General features: G+C 38.9%; 1 protein-coding gene across 5 annotated transcripts in view; it reads left to right on the top strand.

The window, feature by feature from the left end:
* The window catches only part of TOGARAM1 (TOG array regulator of axonemal microtubules 1), a 108543-nt gene that overhangs the window by 45578 nt on the left and 43711 nt on the right, over positions 1–19254 (top strand). For all 5 annotated transcript variants that reach the window (XM_023222635.1, XM_023222636.1, XM_023222634.1 and 2 more), the window contains 4 exons: positions 10176–10265; positions 11977–12152; positions 12844–12997; positions 17218–17371. In XM_023222635.1, coding sequence (XP_023078403.1) covers positions 10176–10265; positions 11977–12152; positions 12844–12997; positions 17218–17371 — 574 coding nt within the window. The remainder of the gene's footprint in view (positions 1–10175; positions 10266–11976; positions 12153–12843; positions 12998–17217; positions 17372–19254) is intronic.

Raw genomic sequence — 19254 nt, 5'->3', positions numbered from 1 at the left:
GAAATGGGGAAATAGGTATCTCTTAGGTCACAGTTTTTAAATTCTGGATTAAAAAAAATTTGTTTTTAGTGTAAAGTTAAAGATGTTGATTAAAAAAAAAAATACTTGTCAGGCCAGGCACAGTGGCTCACACCTGTAATTCTAGGACTTTAATAGGCTGAGATGGGCCGATCACTTGAACTCAGGAATTCAAGACCAGTCTGAGCAACATGGCAAGACCGTATGTCCACAAAAACTACAAAAAATAGTTGGAGGTGGTGGCATGCACCTTTGGTCCCAGCTACTAGGGAGGCAGAGGTAGGAGGATTGCTTGAGTCTGGGAGGCAGAGGTTACAATGATCTGGGATTTTGTCACTGCACTCCAGCCTGGGGAGACCCTGTCTTAAAAGAAAAAAGAAGCCGGGTGCTGTGGCTTACGCCTATAATCCTGGCACTTTGGGAGGCCAAGGCAGATGGATCACAAGGTCAGGAGTTCGAGACCAACCTGACCAGCATGATGAAACACCATGCTGGGATTACAGGTGTGAGCCACTGCGCCCGGCCCACACCCAGTGAATTTTTTAATTTTAATTTTTGATGGAGGTGGCGGCTTGCTTTGTTGTCCAGTCTGGCCTTGAACTCCTGGGCTCAAAGAATTCTTCTGCCTCGGCCTCCTGAAGTGCTGGGATTACAGATGTGATTCACCATACCTGGTCTAATTATAATTTTAAAGCCTATTTATGAAATGTTGTAGTATAGTGTATAGTAAATGTTCTTAGCTGCTAAGAACAAGGACAGGGAAAAGTATTACATAATTTAAAATAGGATAAAACTTCAAAAAGTACTATAATGTTATAGTTCCTAATATTATGTTACTTATGTTTTTAAAAGGTTAGATGTTGAGATAAGTTTGGTGGGAGATATGTACCTACGTGTAATATTACTGGAATCATTCAAATATTTTAAAGAGTTTACAACATCCAGTGTAAGCATAATTGGTCAACACATGAACTATAGGTTTGGGTGGTGATTCTCAAGACGATAGGTTACTTGATATTTCATCTAGTGCATTAGGAATACAAAATAAACAATACCCAAACATTGTAAGCATACAAAAGGTTAGTAAATTTCATGACAAGTTAATTTTTAAGATTGAATATCTAAATCAGAATCCTCCCTAAGCATACCAATAAAGAAAAATTAATGAGAATTCTCAGTTTTGAGGTTTTTCATCTTACTCTGCTGCTGAACTGTTGTTGCTCAAATAATTTTGCCAAATAGGAGACTCAAGGCTTCGTATATGATTTTTGGGCTTCCCTGAGAAGCCACTGCAAGGAAGCAGTTGCTCATGAGGTTAACACTTCGGAATTTCTGCTGACTTCTGCCCCCAGGAAATGCACCAGATATATGCACACAAAACACACACACTCACACAGACGTTTTTCGAAGACATTTTGCCACTAAAATGGAATGCAAGATCATGTGGATTAATGACTCCCAGATGCCCAGTTACGTTGTAACCCTGGAATAAAGTTGAGGCAACAAGAATATAATTTTCCTGTGGTAGAGCCTGGGAAAGCTTTGCTGTTATCATTAACCATTGTTGGCCAGGTGCGGTGGCTCACGCCTGTGATCCCAGCACTTTGGGAGGCTGAGGTGGGTGGATCACCTGAGTTCAGGAGTTTGAGACCAGCCTGCCAACATGGCGAATCCCCATTTATACTAAAAATACGAAAACTTAGCTGGGCATGATGGCGGGCACCTGTAATCCCAGCTACTTGGGAAGCTGAGGCAGGAGAATTGCTTGAACCCGGGAGGTGGAAGTTGCAGTGAGCCGATATCATGCCACTGCACTCCAGGCTAGGTGACAAGAGTGAAACTCCGTCTCAAAAAAAAAAAGAAAGGAAAAAAAAAAACACCATTGTTAAGAATTTTTTTTTTTAAACTTAGTAGCAAGTAGTACCTTTGTGACTACTCTGTCCATTGCTTAAGAGATCCTATTACAGCTGCATTTTAAAAATGTCCCTTACAATAAAAAAAGTGGTTTTGAAGGGTATAAATCTTTAAATAAATATTAGGTTGGTGCAAAAGTAATGGTGGCATCTGCCATTTTTAATTGCATACTCCTTTTACACCAACCTAATAATTAGAAGGTGCACCTGTAATCTAAAATATATAAGTAAATAAGAAGCTGTTATTTTTATGTGCTTAGCAGCTGTGGTCACTATAAGGTCAACTTCTGTACTATGTTATTTCTGATCTTTTTTTCTTTTTTGAGACAGTCTTGTCTGTTGCTCAGGCTAGAGTGCAGTGGCGCAGTCTTAGCTCACTGCAGCCTCCACCTCATGGGTTCAAGTGATTCTCATGCCTCAGCCACCATGTAACTGGGATTACAGGTGCATGCCACCATGCCTGGCTAATTTCTTGTTTCAGTAGAGACAGGGTTTCACCATGTTGGCCAGACTGGTCTCGAACTCCTGGCCTCAAGTGATCTACCTGCCTTGGCATCCCAAAGTGCTGGGACTATAGGTGTGAGGCACCACACCTAGCCTGCCATTTCTGATTATCTTAAATTATGTATGAGCAGGCAGTCAGGCATTTTAGGACAGGAATATTTTTTGTGGACGTAACTCAAATTGAGTAAGATGGAACTTGATTAAAAACTTTTTTGGTAAATTTCTTAAAATTTAGTCTGTGATATAATTTAGTACTATTCTATTTGGTAGCAATAAGTTGTTCATTGTTTTACAAAAGAGAATAAGATTTTTCCATATTTATTTACATGTTTTATTTCCCATGTAAAGAAAATCAAAAACAACAAAAAAATGCTTTTCTTCTTAAAAGTAACTCATACCTTCATATAATTTTTCATTTCTTTTGTTTTTAATTGCTTTGAAATAACTGTTGAATATGTTCATTCACTGCTAGTGGCTTCCTTTTTTAGACGGCAGAATCATAAACATATTTATATCTTTTAGCCAGCAGTTAATTCTACTCCATAAAATTACATCACACTCACACATCCAACTCTGAACCATTTACTAAATCTGTCTTGGCAACAAGAACAAACACGTTGAAAACCAAATTTAACTTTCTTCCCAGACTCATTTCTCTTCCTTTGTTGTCCATTTTTATTAGTAGCATTACCATTTTCCCAGTTATGGAGGCTTAAAGCATTACAGTCATTTTTGTCTATTTCTCTTTACCTTCCAAGTTTAGGAGGTGGCTTACCCTATCATTTACTCTCAGTCTAACTTAATGTATCTGCTGCCACAGTTGTAATTTGGGCCCTCTTTACCACTTCCCTGGGTAATTACAAATCTTTCTGGTAAGGTTTCCCTCTTATTTTCATTCCTCTTAAATCCAGGCTGCATAATCTTCCAGAATTGTCTTTCTAAAATACAATCATTATCTCTTCCTTACTCAAAACCTTGATTAACACATAAACTAACCCCTGGAAAAAACAAAAACCTTGAGTGCTTCTGTTTTCTTTCTTTCTTTTTTTTTCTTATTTTTATTTTTTGCAGTTGCAAGATTTAATAGAGTGAAAACAGAACTCCCATACAAAGGGAGGGGACCCAAGGAGGGTAGCTGTTACCAGCTCGAATGCCTGGGTTTATGTCCTGATCAATGCCCCTCCCGCTGTGCTCTCAGGTGATAGATGATTGGCTATTTCTTTACCTCCTGTTTTTGCCTCATTAGCATTTTAGTGAGCTCTCTTTACTACCTGATTGGTTGAGTGTAAGCTAAATTGCAAGCCCTGTGATTAAGATGGATGCGGTCACTTTTTGAGCTAGGCTTAGGGATTCTTAGTCTGCCTAGGAAATCCAGCTAGTCCTTTCTCTCAGTACCCCCTCTCGACAGGAAAACCCAAGTGCTGTTGGGGAGGTTGGCTGATGACCACTCTAACTGCTTCCTGCTGAATTGGGGCATAGTAGGGGTTTTGCAGTTGAGATTTCCTTGGGAGGGGTGCCTTCGATGTCACCAACATGGGAGCGTGGGCTAGGAGTCCAGTCCAGGGGTTCACGGTATATCTTAGTCATGGACTGCATCTGGGGCTCCATTTGAAGAACCATTTGTAGCTTTACAGCTTCGATTCTGGAAGAGACAAACTTAATGAGGAGGTTAAAGATACAGGGTCCAAAGAGGAGTAATAATATTATAGCTGCTAGAGGTCTTAAGAAGGGGAGAATCCAGGGCATCCATTGGCTGAGGAGGCCCCAGAGGCCAGTGTTTTGAAGCTCCTCTACTCTGCGTTGTATTTGATCTCAAATTTCTTTAACTTTCTCAGTGATGATTCTGAATTGATTAACATAATAACAGCATTCTTCCCCTGAAAATCAACAGGTTCCCCCTCTTTCGGTGGTTAGCAAGTCTAAAAGCTCTTCGATTTTGAAGGACTACTGCTGCTAGGGAGTTAAGCTGATCTTGCAAGGTGACCAGGGAGTCGGCAACCTGTTCCTTGTCACCATTTAGTTCTTGAGATAGTTTGTAATAGAACTGAGTAGAGGTTGTGATACTGCCAATGCCAGTACCTAGTCCGCCTAGCACTCCTGTTCCAATAACAAAAGGAAGAATGGGTACTCTTGTTGCGGGGCTTAGGTACAACATAATTGTATAAATCTTGTTCAGTGTAGATGGCCATAGGTGCACTAAGCATGAGAGGAAGCACATAGATTCCGAAGAGTCATTCAAACAATGATAGGCTGAGGTACCACAGACAAAAAATACTTCTGAGGGTAGACAGACTATTCGTGTGGGAGGAGTTACCCACCTGATGCATTGGGAGTTGGTTGTGTCTACAGTATTGCTAAATTTTACACAGGAGAGGTTTGAGGTATGGGTTATTTCCAGATTGGAAACAAGAGGTCCTACTAAAACGGAAGTGGTGTTTATTTCTGTGCTGAAGTTATTCCATTGTTCAGGTACAGGGATTGAAATGTATGACCTGAAGTGCAGGGGGAGGCACATTCAACAGTTAGTAGGGTTTTGCGCCGAGGCCTCATGGAGCCCAGTGAGGATGGTATTAAATAGGCTTACCAGGCGAGTATGGGTATTGAGGGTTTCATGTAGTTTTGAGAGATCTAGTCCTTTGTAGGGGGTACGGGTGCTATGTACCCGGGTCAGTTGGGAGATTACTTCCTTTACATGTTTTTCTCTTGCCTGATCTTGAACTCCACCTCCATCAGACATACCGGTATGGGTGAAGTAAGTCCAACAGACAGTGGCTCTGAGTCCTCCAGGACAACTAGGATTAATTGTTTTCCCTGTCCAAAAACGAGTATTTGCATGCATACAAAGAGTGGCAGAGTTACAGCAGTTGCGGGGCATATGGGTGTGGGCGGTGAAGGTGGGGTTTCTCTTAGGTAAACTCCTATACGATGGGGCATCAATATTTCCGGAAAGCTGCATTCTCCATAGAAACTCTTGGTAAGGGGAGCTACTGGTCATACAGCGGCATGGAGAGGGTGCAGTGAGAGTGAAAGGGGCTAAGATAAAGAGAAAAATATAAGGGAGGGCCATGGGGATTTACGATTTTCGTTACTTCCCTCACAGTTGTTGCTTGAAGACCAGGCGCAGGTTCTCTAGAGGTTCACAGGAATAACTAGCGTTGTCTGCTGGATTTTTGGGTTCTTTTGGCAGTATCCAGGGTTTGACTCGAGTGTGATGTATCCAAGACTCCAATTTAGCCACTTTAACCACGATTTGGGTAGATGAAATGACTGGGTATGGTCCTTCCCAGGATGTGTGTAGGGATGGGGAATTAGAGGGAAGGGACTTGACTAATACCGTGCCACCAGGGTGGAATAATTCCTTTCCCTCTTCTCGGGGACAGGCTCCTTGTAATGTTTTAAGAACTTGTTGATATTTGGCTAAGGTGGTGATGTCTGCAGCTAAGTTGACCGTCTCTCAGTCAAGCACAAGTTCATTGGTTAGGAAAGGCCGTCCATACAGCATTTCGTATGGGCTAAGTCCTGCTTTTTGGGGACAGTTTCGGATTCTTAGTAAGGCTATAGGCAACAGAGCAGGCCATGTGAGGTGGGTTTCCTGGGTTAGCTTTTTTAGATGTCGTTTGAGTGTTTCGTTCATTTTCTTGACCTTCCCTGAGGATTGTGGCCTCCAGGCGCAGTGTAAGTGATATTGTATACCTAACACCTAGGATACTCCCTGGGTTACTGTAGCCTTGAAAGCGGGGCCATTGTTACTCTGTAAGCCTCGGGGAGGTTGGAATCTGGGAATTATTTCATGAACTAGTGCCGTTATTACCTCTTGGGTCTTTTCTGTCCTACAGCGGAAGGCCTCTGCCCAACCAGTGAAAGTATCTACCCAGACTAGTAGATACTGAAATCTCTGAGATTTGGGCATGTGGGTAAAATCTAGTTGCCAGTCTTCTCCTGCGTAATGGCCTATTCTTTGTTCTCCTGAAGGAGCTTGGTGATAAAGCAGGGGATTATTTCTTTTACACACTTCACAGGCCGTGACTATCTGCTTGATAGTTTTGAAAAGGCCTGGTCCAATAAATAATGATTTGGCCATCTGATGGGTGCTATCAATGCTATCAATGCCTAAGTGAAAGGTTTGGTGAAGGGTTTTAAGTAATTTCCATTGGTTAGCTACAGGCAAAAGTACTTTTCCTTCTTCGGTGACTAGCCATCTTGAGGGGAGAAAACTATGTCCTCCTGAGGTTCCCCATTCTATTTCTTCTTCTGAGTACTGGGGCTTAGTTTCCCAGAGGGGATTACCCCATACCAGGGATCCTTCTGTAAGCATTTCTAATGGAGGGTCCTGTCTTGCGGCTCTTTGTGCTTCAATATCCGCTTGGCGGTTCCCTTCTATTTCCCTTTCCTTTCCTTTCTGATGATCCCGGCAGTGTAAGACTGCCACCTCTTTAGGTTTCTGTACCGCCGATAATAATCTCCTAATGGCTTCCTGATGTTTGATAGGTGTTCCCTCGGAAGTTAGGAATTCCCTTTCTCTCCATATTGCTGCATGGGCATGGAGGACTAGGTAAGCATACTTAGAGTCTGTATATATGTTTACCCTTTTTCCTTCTCCTAATTCTAGTGCCCGAGTGAGAGCTATTAGTTCTGCCAGCTGAGCACTAGTTCCTGGAGTGAGGGGATTACTGTCAAGTATTCCATTATCACTGACCACTGCATACCCCTCTTTTGGAAGTCCTTTTTCTACAAAGGAACTTCCATCAGTATACAAGTTGAGGTCGGGATCAGTCAAGGGAACCTCTGGAAGCTCCCTTCAAGTGGCATAGGTTTGAGCAATTACTTGTTGACAGTTGTGTTCTATCTTTTCTTCATTGTCTGGAAGAAATGTGGCTGGGTTAAGAGTTGCACAAGTGTGCAGTTGCAGCATTGACCCTTCAAGTCATAGAGCCTGATACTGATATTGATACCTGATATTGTTGTCTGACAACTACAAGTCTCCTTTAGCAGTGAGAATGCCGTTCACATCATGAGATGTCCACACAGTAAGATCTCTTCCCTGTATTATTTTAACTGCTTCAGATACTAAGACTGCTAATGCTGCCACTACTCGTAAACAATGAGGCCAACTGTTTGCCACTATATAAATTTCCTTACTTAGGTGTGCCACAGGTTGCAAGCTTGTCTCTTGGGCCTGTGTAAGGACCCCTAGAACTATTCGTTTTTTTCTGTGACATATAAAGAAAAATCTTGCCCTGTTGGCAAGCTTAACACAAGTGGTTTTCTGTTTTCTGCAGAACAAAGTTCTTACTCCGTGGCGTAAATTTTTTTTTTTTTTTTTTTAAAGACGGAGTCTCACTCTTGTCGCCCAGGCTGGAGTGCAATGGCGCAATCTCAGCTGACTGCAACCTCTGCCTTTCAGATTCAAGTGATTCTCCTACCTCAGCCTCCTGAGTAGCTGGGGTTACAGGCATGCACCACCACACCCAGCGAATTTTTGTATTTTTAGTAGAGAAGGGGTTTCACCATATTGGCCAGACTGGTCTCGAACTCCTGACCTCAGGTGATCTGCCCACCTCAGCCCTGCAAAGTACTGGGATTACAGGCACGAGCCACCATGTCTGGCTCCGTAGCATAACTTTTAAGACCCTTAATAATCTTGCTAACTTTTAAGACCCTTAATAATCTTGCATCAGCTTCATTTCATTTTATATTACCTTTTACTGTTTTTCTCTTCATACCCTATGCTCTCGCACTTTTAATATTAGTTTTCTTGCCGGGCACGGTGGCTCAAGCCTGTAATCCCAGCACTTTGGGAGGCCGAGACGGGCGGATCACGAGGTCAGGAGATCGAGACCATCCTGGCTAACACGGTGAAACCCCGTCTCTACTAAAAACTACAAAAAACTAGCCGGGCGAGGTGGCGGCGCCTGTAGTCCCAGCTACCCGGGAGGCTGAGGCAGGAGAATGGCGTGAACCCGGGAGGCGGAGCTTGCAGTGAGCTGAGATCTGGCCACAGCACTCCAGCCTGGGTGACAGAGCGAGACTCCGTCTCAAAAAAAAAAAAAAAAAAAAAAAATTAGTTTTCTTAATTTGTATGTGAAGGACCTAGGTGCCCTTTCCTAATTGTAATGGTCCATATCATGTCTGCTGTCTCAATTAATGACTTGAGACAGTGGAGGGTGCTTGAAGTATTAGCAAACTAGAATCCATGATTTACTATTTACTGTCTCTGTATTTGAATTAGATGGAAGTATTATAACAAAGAAAAAATATGTAATGATATTTGTGTGTGAAGAACCTTTAGACATATTTTTCTATATATTTTAGAATTGAGACGTAATGAACAATATTTCTTTCAACATTTCTTTAAGAAAAAATAGTGTAAAAAATAAAAATATACTAAAAATGATTAATGACAGCTTCTTTTATAAATGAAAAACTCCTTGGAGATAACATGTCCTTTATAATTTTTTCTGATGAGACTTGTCTAACCATTTGTCTCTTGATAGTTTATGTATAGATTTTATGTTTGTGTGAACTGTTGAGCAAATTATTCCATTTACTGAGATTTTTTTCTCTTTGTCACAGAACACATTTTTGGGCTAACTGTGTTTCTGTTAGTTGATGTGTGCTGTATAAGTGTGTACTAATTTTGATTATTCCATACTAAAGAAGAAATACATGAAAAATGGTCATTTACGTGGATTTCTTTCTTTAATCTTTGCCATTTTCACATAAAGCCAGGTTGCTATTACCATTAGCAGTTAACAAAACAATCTATCTGCTGCTTAATTTTTAAAAATAAATTATTTCATTGAATTTACCACTGTTTAACTGCTTTTCTTTCGTAAAACCTAAAGTAATATATATTTCTCTTTTCTTTTTTTGCCTTGATACATTCATCTAACATGTATTTATGGAATACCTGGTATGTGCCAAACACTATACTAGACTCCGGGAAAGAAAAATCATCAAAACTAGACATAGATCCTATTCCCATGGAACTTACAGTCTAGTAAGAGTGTAAATAAAGAATCAGAAACTAAGATAAAAGTTAACCTAGAAAAGTACAGGTTGCTATGACATTGACCTGATCTATTTTCTGATGTCAGTGGATTTCCTTTTTGATTACCCTTTTGTTGCCTGATTATCATGCTGTGATAATTCACTCGTATGCCTCTCACACCTCATCCTGATGTGTAAACTCCTTAAGGAAAGGAAAGGGCCGGGCATGGTAGTTCACGTGTGTAATACCAGCACTTTGGGAGGCTGAGGTGGGCGGGTCATGAGGTCAGGAGTTCGAGACCAGCCTGACCAACATGGTGAAACCCTGTGTCTATTAACAATACCAAAATTAGCTGAGCGTAGTCGTGCGCACCTGTAATCCCAGCTACTCAGTAGATTGAGGCAGGAGAATCACTTCAACCCAGGAGGCGGAGGTAGTGGTGAGCCAAGATCGCACCAATGCACTCCAGCCTGGGCGACAGAGGAAGACAGAGCAAGACTCCATCTCAAAAAAAAAAAAAAAAAAAAAAGAAAGGTTTATTTTCTCTCTAGTGCCTAGTCCATTCTAATATTGCAGTTACAAACATTTATAATGAAATAATGACTTAATGAACATGTATGAATAAATGGTAAATTATTTGTATGAAATAAATTTTCAGTTTTAAAAGACCATGTTACAATATCCTAAGATACTACATAATAAGCAAATATTTTTAAGTATTTGTTTTGGGTTTTTTTTTGGAATTACAGGGTCATCATCAAATCCACAGCAAATTTCCAGTTTTGACTTCACATCCACAAAGACTTTATCAGAAGAATCAGTAGTAGTCGTTGGAAAAGGTATTTCAAAGTTATTTCACTTCTTAATTATATGTATTCACCATATAGAAGCAAAGCCTATCAATAAGGAATAGAAAAGAATTTGATTCAAGTGTTGAGCGGAACTTCTTTTTACAAATGTATTACACTATCTTCATTTAAAGAATTAGAAGTTAATACCTACCTTCATGTTTCTATCTTCTAAGGAAACTAGTAAATTCATGTCATTAATTTTCAGAGAGATGTATTATGTGACTGCTGCAGTTTAGGTACTTCTAAGACAGTTTTAGGATAGCTTACTTAGTTTTAGCATAGTTCAAATTCAAATAGCCCTTATTTATCAGCTTAATAATCAATGTAATTATCTCCCATACAAAATCTAGAGAAGTGAAAATTAAACTCCCATTATATATTTTAAGGGGGCTAAGGGACCTTGAACAAAATTATTGCAAGTATCCTTTAAAGCTATTTTCTTTTTAATTGAAAACTAGAATGTAGTGGTGTACATTGAGGGTATGCATCTTATTTTTGTTCAATATGATGAAATAGAATAAAAGTCTTGAAAATTTTTTCCTAACTTCTTAGCTTGATAGTCTCATTAAGATATTTTATTTATTTATTTTCTTTTTGAGACGGAGTCTCGCTCTGTCGCCCGGGCTGGACTGCAGTGGCCGTATCTCAGCTGCAAGCTCCGCCTCCCGGGTTTATGCTTTTCTCCTGCCTCAGCCTCCCGAGTAGCTGGGACTACAGGCGCCCGCCGCCTCGCCCAGCTAGCTTTTTGTACTTTTTAGTAGAGACGGGGTTTCACCGTGTTAGCCAGGATGGTCTCGATCTGCTGACCTCGTGATCCGCCCGCCTCAGCCTCCCAAAGTGCTGGGATTACAGGCTTGAGCCACCGCGCCCGGCCCATTAAGTTGTTTTAAAACCCTCCTCAGATTGGCTACAGCTTACTCTTGTAAACTTATTTTCTGTTATTCCTTTATTTGCCCAACCAAGCTCATTTATTCGCTCCACATAAATGCTTTATAAACGTTCAACTCTGCATGTAAACATCACGATCTCATAGATTTCCCTGTCTCCTTTACTTTATACAGATCCTTCCTGTCTTCAAATCCCAGCTCAAATTCTTGCTCCTTGAAACCATCTTAAACACCCAACTGTCAGGCGCAGTGGCTCACTCCTGTAATCCCCATACTTTGGGAGGCCCAGGCGGGCGGATTACTTGAACTTAAGTGTTCAAGGCCAGCCTGGACAACATGGCAAAACCCCATCTCTACCAAAAAAAAAAAAAAAAAAATTAGGCAGGCCTGGTACTGTGCGTCTGTAGTCCTAGCTACTCAGGAGGCTGAGGTGGGAGAATTGCTTCAGCTTGGGAGGTGGAGGTTGCAGTGAGCCGAGATTGTGCTATTGCATTCCAGCCTGGGTGACAGAGAGAGACTATCTCGAAACAAACAAACAAACAAAAAACAAAAACAGCTCACAGCAACCTTTTCTTTATGTGTGCTTACCACTTGTAATATGCAGCTCTCACTTATTATCATGAACTGCCTTCTGGCACCTCTTATATTGCCCTGTTAGGGTATTTGTTTTTATATTTTATAATTATTTAGCATGTTTTTCTTATTAATTGTGTTGTTTGATTCTTGAAGGCAAGAACCTTACCTTAAACTGTGTTATCTAGAGTACCATCACATAATTAGTTAATGACTATTTGGTGGTTGGTTGATTTCAGGTGTATTTGGAAGTTTAAGTTCAGCACCAGCAACCTGCAGCCAATCAGTGATATCTTCTGTGGAAAATGAGGATACATTTTCAATTAAACAAAGTATTGAACCACCATCAGGGATTTATGGAAGATCAGTCCAGCAAAATATTTCATCATATCTTGATGTTGAGAATGAAAAAGATGTAAGGTTATTTGCTAATTATTAGAATAAATTTAAGCTTACAGTATGTCATTGTTTTGTGTATATCAGATGTGGGGTGGTGAAAGTATTTTGATTAAAATTTTAAAAACCTTAGTACAGTTGAAATTTTGAGCCTTGGCAATGTGGCAAAACACTGTCTCTAGGAAAAATACAAAAATTAGCCAGAAAAAATACAAAAATTAGTCAAAGCAGAGAGCCTATTTTCTCTAGAAAAAATACAAAAATGTAGCCACAGCCATGCGTGCCTGTGGGCCCAGCTACTTGGGAGGCTAAGGTAGGAGGATCACTGGAGCTCAGACGGTCAAGGTTGCAGTGAGTCATGATTGTGCCACTGTACTCCAGCCTGGGCAACACAGTGAAACTGTCTCAAGGAAAAAAAAAAAGAAATTTTGATCTTTAATCATTTAAATAATAGATTATTCACCCTTCCCACTTAATAAAGGCATTCTCATTCTGGGGATAAAGTATGTAATATACTTTTTATTCTCTGTGTACTTTATATTTTACGTGTACTATATATGTATATATATGTATGTATATATTCCGTTTTCTAGGATACACTTAAGTAGTGACAGACTAGTATCCTCAGAGACAAATTAGTTATCTGAGACAAAGATATTTTAAATATCAAACTCCCTGAATATTTTCAGATTTTCAACTTTTTCATGCAGGCTAAAGTTTCTATTTCAAAATCTACTTATAACAAGATGAGACAAAAGAGAAAAGAAGAGAAAGAACTGTTTCACAATAAAGATTGTGAAAAGAAGGAAAAAAATTCCTGGGAACGAATGAAACATACAGGAACTGAGAAAATGGCATCTGAAGGTAAGTGGAATTTAAGTTTTGGTATTTTTTTTTTTTTCTAGTAATAGTCTAAAGCTGATGAAATGAGGTTTCACTGGGGGTAATATATGACTAAGAATGAAATATCTTATGTAACACTGAAATTTGCAAGACCCACAGTTTCTGTTTTAATTATATATAACTATTAAAATAATATGCTTTCTCATCAACAGAAAAATGGTTGTGTTTCTCCCTTCTAGATTTAGATATTTTTGGAGATGAGATGGGGCTATCAAAAAATAAGAGTTCTCTTTAAGAAAACATTGCCTTCAGCCCTCCATTGAAAGGGTCCTGTTTAAAATGATCACCATCTTTAGCGTTTTCAGATTCAGATAGGTCACTTATTTAGATATAAAGAATAAAGTCACAAATGCTTGTTAAGCTGAGGAGACCACATGTGGTCCAGTGCATTTGTGCCAGAAAGAGTACTGAACTAGGAGCCAATAGACAGACCTGGCTTCTTAAGTTTCAGTTGTGCCTTTAATTAACTTTGTGACCTGGAAGCCGGCCTCAGTTTTCTGCCCCTGTGAATATCTTAAGTATCTCAAAGGTCCAGATTATCTCAAGGATCTCTTCTATACTCCCTGGAAATATTCCTGTTTTGCTGAGGAGTGGTATCCCATTTTATAGCAGATAACTGAGATGGTGAAACTGGTTTATATCACATCATGATCCAAAAAGGTCATTGCATTTGTCATTTATTCAGTCTATCCTTGAGTACCTACAATGTTTTGTGTTCGGTCAGGAGTATGCTCTATGTTTCCTGGTGTTGTTTTTTAAAATACTGAATACATGTTAGGTATAGTAGCAACGAGGAAAAATCAGACGTCGAAATAAAAAATCATGTGAACTATAATACACATTAACTATTATTGTTTAATTACTGTTTTGTTTAATATTATTAAGAAATAAACTGTGAAATGTAATAAACACTCTTAAATTTATGTTGCATCTGAAGTCTAGATAGCAACAAAATGCTCAAGAAGGTTACAAAAAATACGCTAAATTTAATAGACAGTATACTTCTCTTGAAGGTAAAAATAAAAAAAAAATTTAACCTAAATTAATATCTGAGGATTTTCCTAGCTTTTATTTCCATTATAATATAACAAGTGGAGAAAACTGTATTTTCAAAGCTATTAATTGTTGAGAGTATGCCTGATGAGAGGTGTTAGCCTGTAACATTGTGGCTAAAGATGTCCCTAAAACCCATTAAATGTAGGTGTTTGTGAAACTTAAGCCTCTTAGCATTCTCACATAATTCACTATTTGTTATTGTCATAAAATTCAGGGAGAGAAAAACCCATGAAACTTCCTACCTAACTTAGCCAGCGTGAAGAGTAGAAATAGAAGTACAAATATTACAAATAGTAATAAATCATAAATTTGGGGGTATTCATTCTTGATGGATCAACTAATTTTGTGATTTTTGCCTATAATGTAGGCTTTGAAGATTGGGTTTCTGAGAAGTATAAGGAGAGTACCACTTTGAAGTCACCCTTATATTTGAAAATAAGAATATGCTTACATAATTATTATGTTGGTCAGCTCAAAGTATAGCTGTTTAGCTCTATTTATGGTTATGAACATATTAGCAGAAATAATTTTAATAGCTAAATTCTAATTGGATGTGTCTCCAGTTAAGAAACTTTCTATCAGTTCACTGCTTCTCAAAGTGTGTTTCACAGACTGTGTGAACTGTTTGTTACTCATCTATGATAACCTACATACAGACAATATTTAGCTTCTAGAAACTATTTTAACAATTTGACAGTGCCACAACACTTTTATTGTACTTTATAAAAGAATCAATCTACAACACAGTGAAAGTTTTTGTTTTGTTTTGGTTTGCTTTTTTGAGATGGAGTCTTTTCTGTCGCCCAGGCTGGAGTGCAGCAGTGCAGTTTTGGCTCACTGCAACCTCTACCTCTTGGGTTCAAGCGATTCTTCTGCCTCAGCCTCCCGAGTAGCTGGGACTACAGGTGTGCACCACCATGCCAGGCTAATTTTTGTATTTTTAGTAGAGACGGGGTTTCACTATGTTGGACAGGCTAGTCTCGAACTCCTGACCTCGTTATCCGCTCGCCTCAGCCTCCCAAAGTGCTGAGATTACATGTGTGAGCCACTGCACCCTGCTAACAGTGGAAGTTTTTTTAAAAAAAAAAACGTCATTTGAGCGTCACTACTTTCAATTGATATTCTATACACCTCCTTTTTCAAGATAACATTCTTCAGGTGAAAACAAAATAAAGATAGGTGATAGTACTTCATATTGTTAAAATCTTAAGGTTGCAAATTTGGTGTTTATCTGCATCTCTTTCTAATGAGTTATTGTTTCATGAGAGTGGGAATGGATTAGATATATTAAGGGAATTCTTAAAACTTCCACGTTGGTTTCTTCATCTGTAATGTCTGAATAATAATTATTACATAGGGTTGTTGAATGAATTAAATTAGATAGTATAAATGAAGGACATAGCACAATACCAGGGAAGATAATAAATGATAATAGTGCTATTTTTTTATTTGCTATTCTTTCAGGATTGGGATATTCCAAAGCTGGAGGATTTTATTTATACATGTTAGTCTTAGATATGAAACCTAAAAGGATTCATCTGAACCATCAAAAAAAAAGTGAAAGGGGTCTATTATATATAATTGGGATATCATCTTCCTCACATAACAAAAACTGGCACTGACTCATCGCTGTAGTAATTTAAGGCATCATATTTTACCTTTTTACTTTTCTTTGTTAGATAGGTGATAAATTTTTTGAAAGCAGAGATTCTGTCTTATACCTCTTTATAGAAGATCACAGGTAATGGTGGCCGTAGATCTAAGTCCTGCCTCTCCCACTCATTAGCAATGGAACCTTAAGTAAATTTCTTAGTCTCTGTAAAACGCAATTATTTTCTCAGCTGCAAATAAAGATAGTTAGAATGCCTACCTCAACTTTGTTGAGATAATTAAATGCAGTAAAGTTTGCAAAGCATTTATCCCAAGGTCTGGTGCATAGTATTTAATAAATGTCAGCTAATATCATTAACACCTTGTTGCCTTTGGATTTTGAATGACCAACTCTGAATATGTAATTAGTATGCAACATTAAGTGAAATTTCTTATATTTGTGATTTCAAGTAACATTTTGTCACAGATAGCATGGTCAATAAATAATTTTTGATGATAAATTATTTTCTAGTGACTAATATTTCCTTTCTAAAAGTATCTCTTAACATGGAAAAAGAGCCAGTAAATCTTTACCTACTTATAAAAGCCCATTCTATTTGACCCTTTTCTTTTTAATATCTCCACTGCATGTGTCTCACATTATACAGTGCTCTCAAGGATATTATCCTGAGCACTCAAAGAGGATGATTTATTTTCTCAATTTATAGTACAGTGCCTTACATCTGCAAAATGCTTGGTCAATGTCTTATTATAGAAGAAACATCATTCTTATTACTACACATGGTCTTAGAATTTGTAATAGGCCACTAATTCTATATCAATAGAGAAAATCAACTAGAATTCTACATACAGATGCCATGAACCTTCATCTTCACTTCTCAGTTATGAAACAGGTATATATCCACATTTTTACAAAATGGGATCATACTGCTTCTTTGACTTTTAGCTGTTAAAGCCAGACTTTGTTATGACTCATGACTGAAAAACTACTTATATTTTTATTAAATATAATTTGTTAATAATTTTGCATATAAAAAGTAAAGTTTTCAATAGTTTTGGTTTCTGGGTACTGTAATTTTCCTCAAGACTAACTAATAGTACTAAGTTTTCATAATAAATGTTCATCACAACTGTAGTCAGAATAATGTTTGTATACTTTGTGTGAAGGTCTTCTTGGCCGGGCATGGTGGCTCACGCCTGTAATCCCAGCACTTTGGGAGGCTGAGGCGGATGGGTTGCTTGAGATCAGGAGTTCAAGATCAGCTTGACCAACATGGTGAAACCCTATCTCTACTAAAAATACAAAAATTAGCCGGGCATGGTGGTGCGTGCCTGTAATCCCAGCTACTTGGGAGGCTGAGGCAGGAGAATCGCTTGAACCAGGTGGCAGAGGTTGCAGTGAGCTGAGATTGCACTACTGCACCCTAGCCTGGGCAACAGAGCGATACTCCTTCTCAAAAAGATAAACATTTGTAAAAAAAGTTTCTCTCATAGTTTAATATATTTTGTTTTAGGTGAAACATCTACTGGAGTCATTTCACAGTATAAAGAAAGGATGCCTTCTGTCACTCATAGTCCAGAAATAATGGATCTATCAGAACTACGACCATTCTCTAAACCAGAAATAGCACTGACAGAAGCCCTGAGGCTTTTGGCTGATGAGGATTGGTAAGTTCACCATCCTTAACTTCAAACTAAGCAGAGTTCTAAAGCTTTCTGTAAATATTTAATTAAAAATCTTGAAACACATTTTCTATTAAAATAACCTTAGAAACGATTATTTAGTTCTTAGGCATCAGAGTCTTTTCAGCTTATTAATGTAGCTGAACTCTGGTCCTAATAGTACTTTATTACCAGTTGTGTTATAACTTACATGCCATAAGAATATAATTTAGCTTTATTATGGATTATGTAAACCCTTTGGTAATGGGATACAAATTTCACCGTTTCTCAAAGTATTTCTCTGTGAAATATAATTTTTAATTGTCCTGGAAATACTTACCTGCTCTTACTGCAGTGATAGCAGCCACCCAACCAGCCCAGCCAATAACTCAAGGGAGACAAAAGACAGTGGCAATGTGCATCCCACGTATTTCAGCAGGAGCGTCCACTTACTGCCTTTGTCTCATTTCCTCCCTTGTTCCTTCAGTATCTCTCATTGTCCCCATCTTATACCTCTTCATCAGTTTTGCCTCTGTTCTAGAGCATATTCATCAACTTTCAAATGTGCCATAATATCTCCTATTTTTTAAAAACCTCCAGGCTGGGCACGGTGGCTCATGTCTGTAATCCCAGCACTTTGGGAGGCCGAGGTAGGCGGATCATGAGGTCAAGAGTTCAAGACCAGCCTGGCCAACATAGTGAAACCCCATCTCTACTAAAAATACAAAAAAATTAGCCAGGCATGGTGGCGGCGCCTATAGTCCCACCTACTTGGGAGGCTGAGGCAGGAGAATTGCTTGAACCCGGGAGGTGGAGGTTGCAGTGAGCCGAAAGTGGGCAGCTGCACTCCAGCCTGGGCAACACAGTGAAACTCTGTCTCAAAAAAAAAAAAAAAAAAAATAGAAGTTCTGCAGAATTTAATCCACTGGCATTCTCTTTGTTATTGATTTTGTAGCTCAAGGGCAATCTTTTTCTGGCGATCTTTTTCTGTAAAGATCCAGGTAATAGGTATTTTAGACTTTGTAGGGCAGATGCCTTTGTTGCCAATAGTATCTAAACAAATGGGCATAGCTGTGTTTCTATAAAACTTTGCTTATAAAACATATGAAAACTGTACTCATTAAAAAAATCTGATGGAGCCAGATTTGGCCCATGAGCCATAGTTTGCCAATCCCTTCTTAAATTATTTCATTCAGTCTCACAGCTTTAAATTCCATCTAAACTCTGATATTTCATATTTCATAAATGTGTATCTGTATCCCTGGTATAATTTTGAGCTCTAGACTCAAAAAGAAGTAATCCAACAGCCAACTTGGCCCTTTCATTTAGATACCAGTAGACATCTTAAATTTAACATATCCAGAAAAGAAATCCTGAACCTCTTCCTGCCAACATGGATTAACAGGACTGTATTTGCCCTCATACATGAAAGATCTAATACAATTATACAAAATACATGAAACAATAGTTTTTAAGGGCTGGGCACAGTGGCTCATGCCTGTAATCTCAGCACTTTGGGAGGCCAAATCACTTGAGGTCAGGAGTTCAAGCCCAGCCTGGCCAACCCTGTCTCTACTGAAAAACGAAAAAAATCAGCTGGGGTATGGTGGCGCACGTCTGTAGTACCAGCCACTTGGGAGGCTGAGACACAAGAATCGCTTGAAGCTGGGAGGCAGAGGTTGCAGTGAGCCGAGATCGTGTCACTGCACTCCAGTCCGGATGACAGAGTGAGACTCCATCTCAAAAGCAAAGAAACAGCAACAACAAAAAACAATAGTTTTCAAGATACTCTTCACCAGGCTATGGAAAGATCTCTGAGAGACAGGAAACAAACCAGGTGAGCCCTACAATTACCCAGCTTGCTTTCTGGAAAGAGTTTCCAGATTGCA

The sequence above is a fragment of the Piliocolobus tephrosceles genome, chromosome 6 (genome assembly GCF_002776525.5).
Source record: "Piliocolobus tephrosceles isolate RC106 chromosome 6, ASM277652v3, whole genome shotgun sequence".
NCBI lineage: Eukaryota > Metazoa > Chordata > Mammalia > Primates > Cercopithecidae > Piliocolobus > Piliocolobus tephrosceles.
Note: the sequence above shows the minus strand (reverse complement) of the source record. Positions and strands in the feature narration are given on the sequence as shown.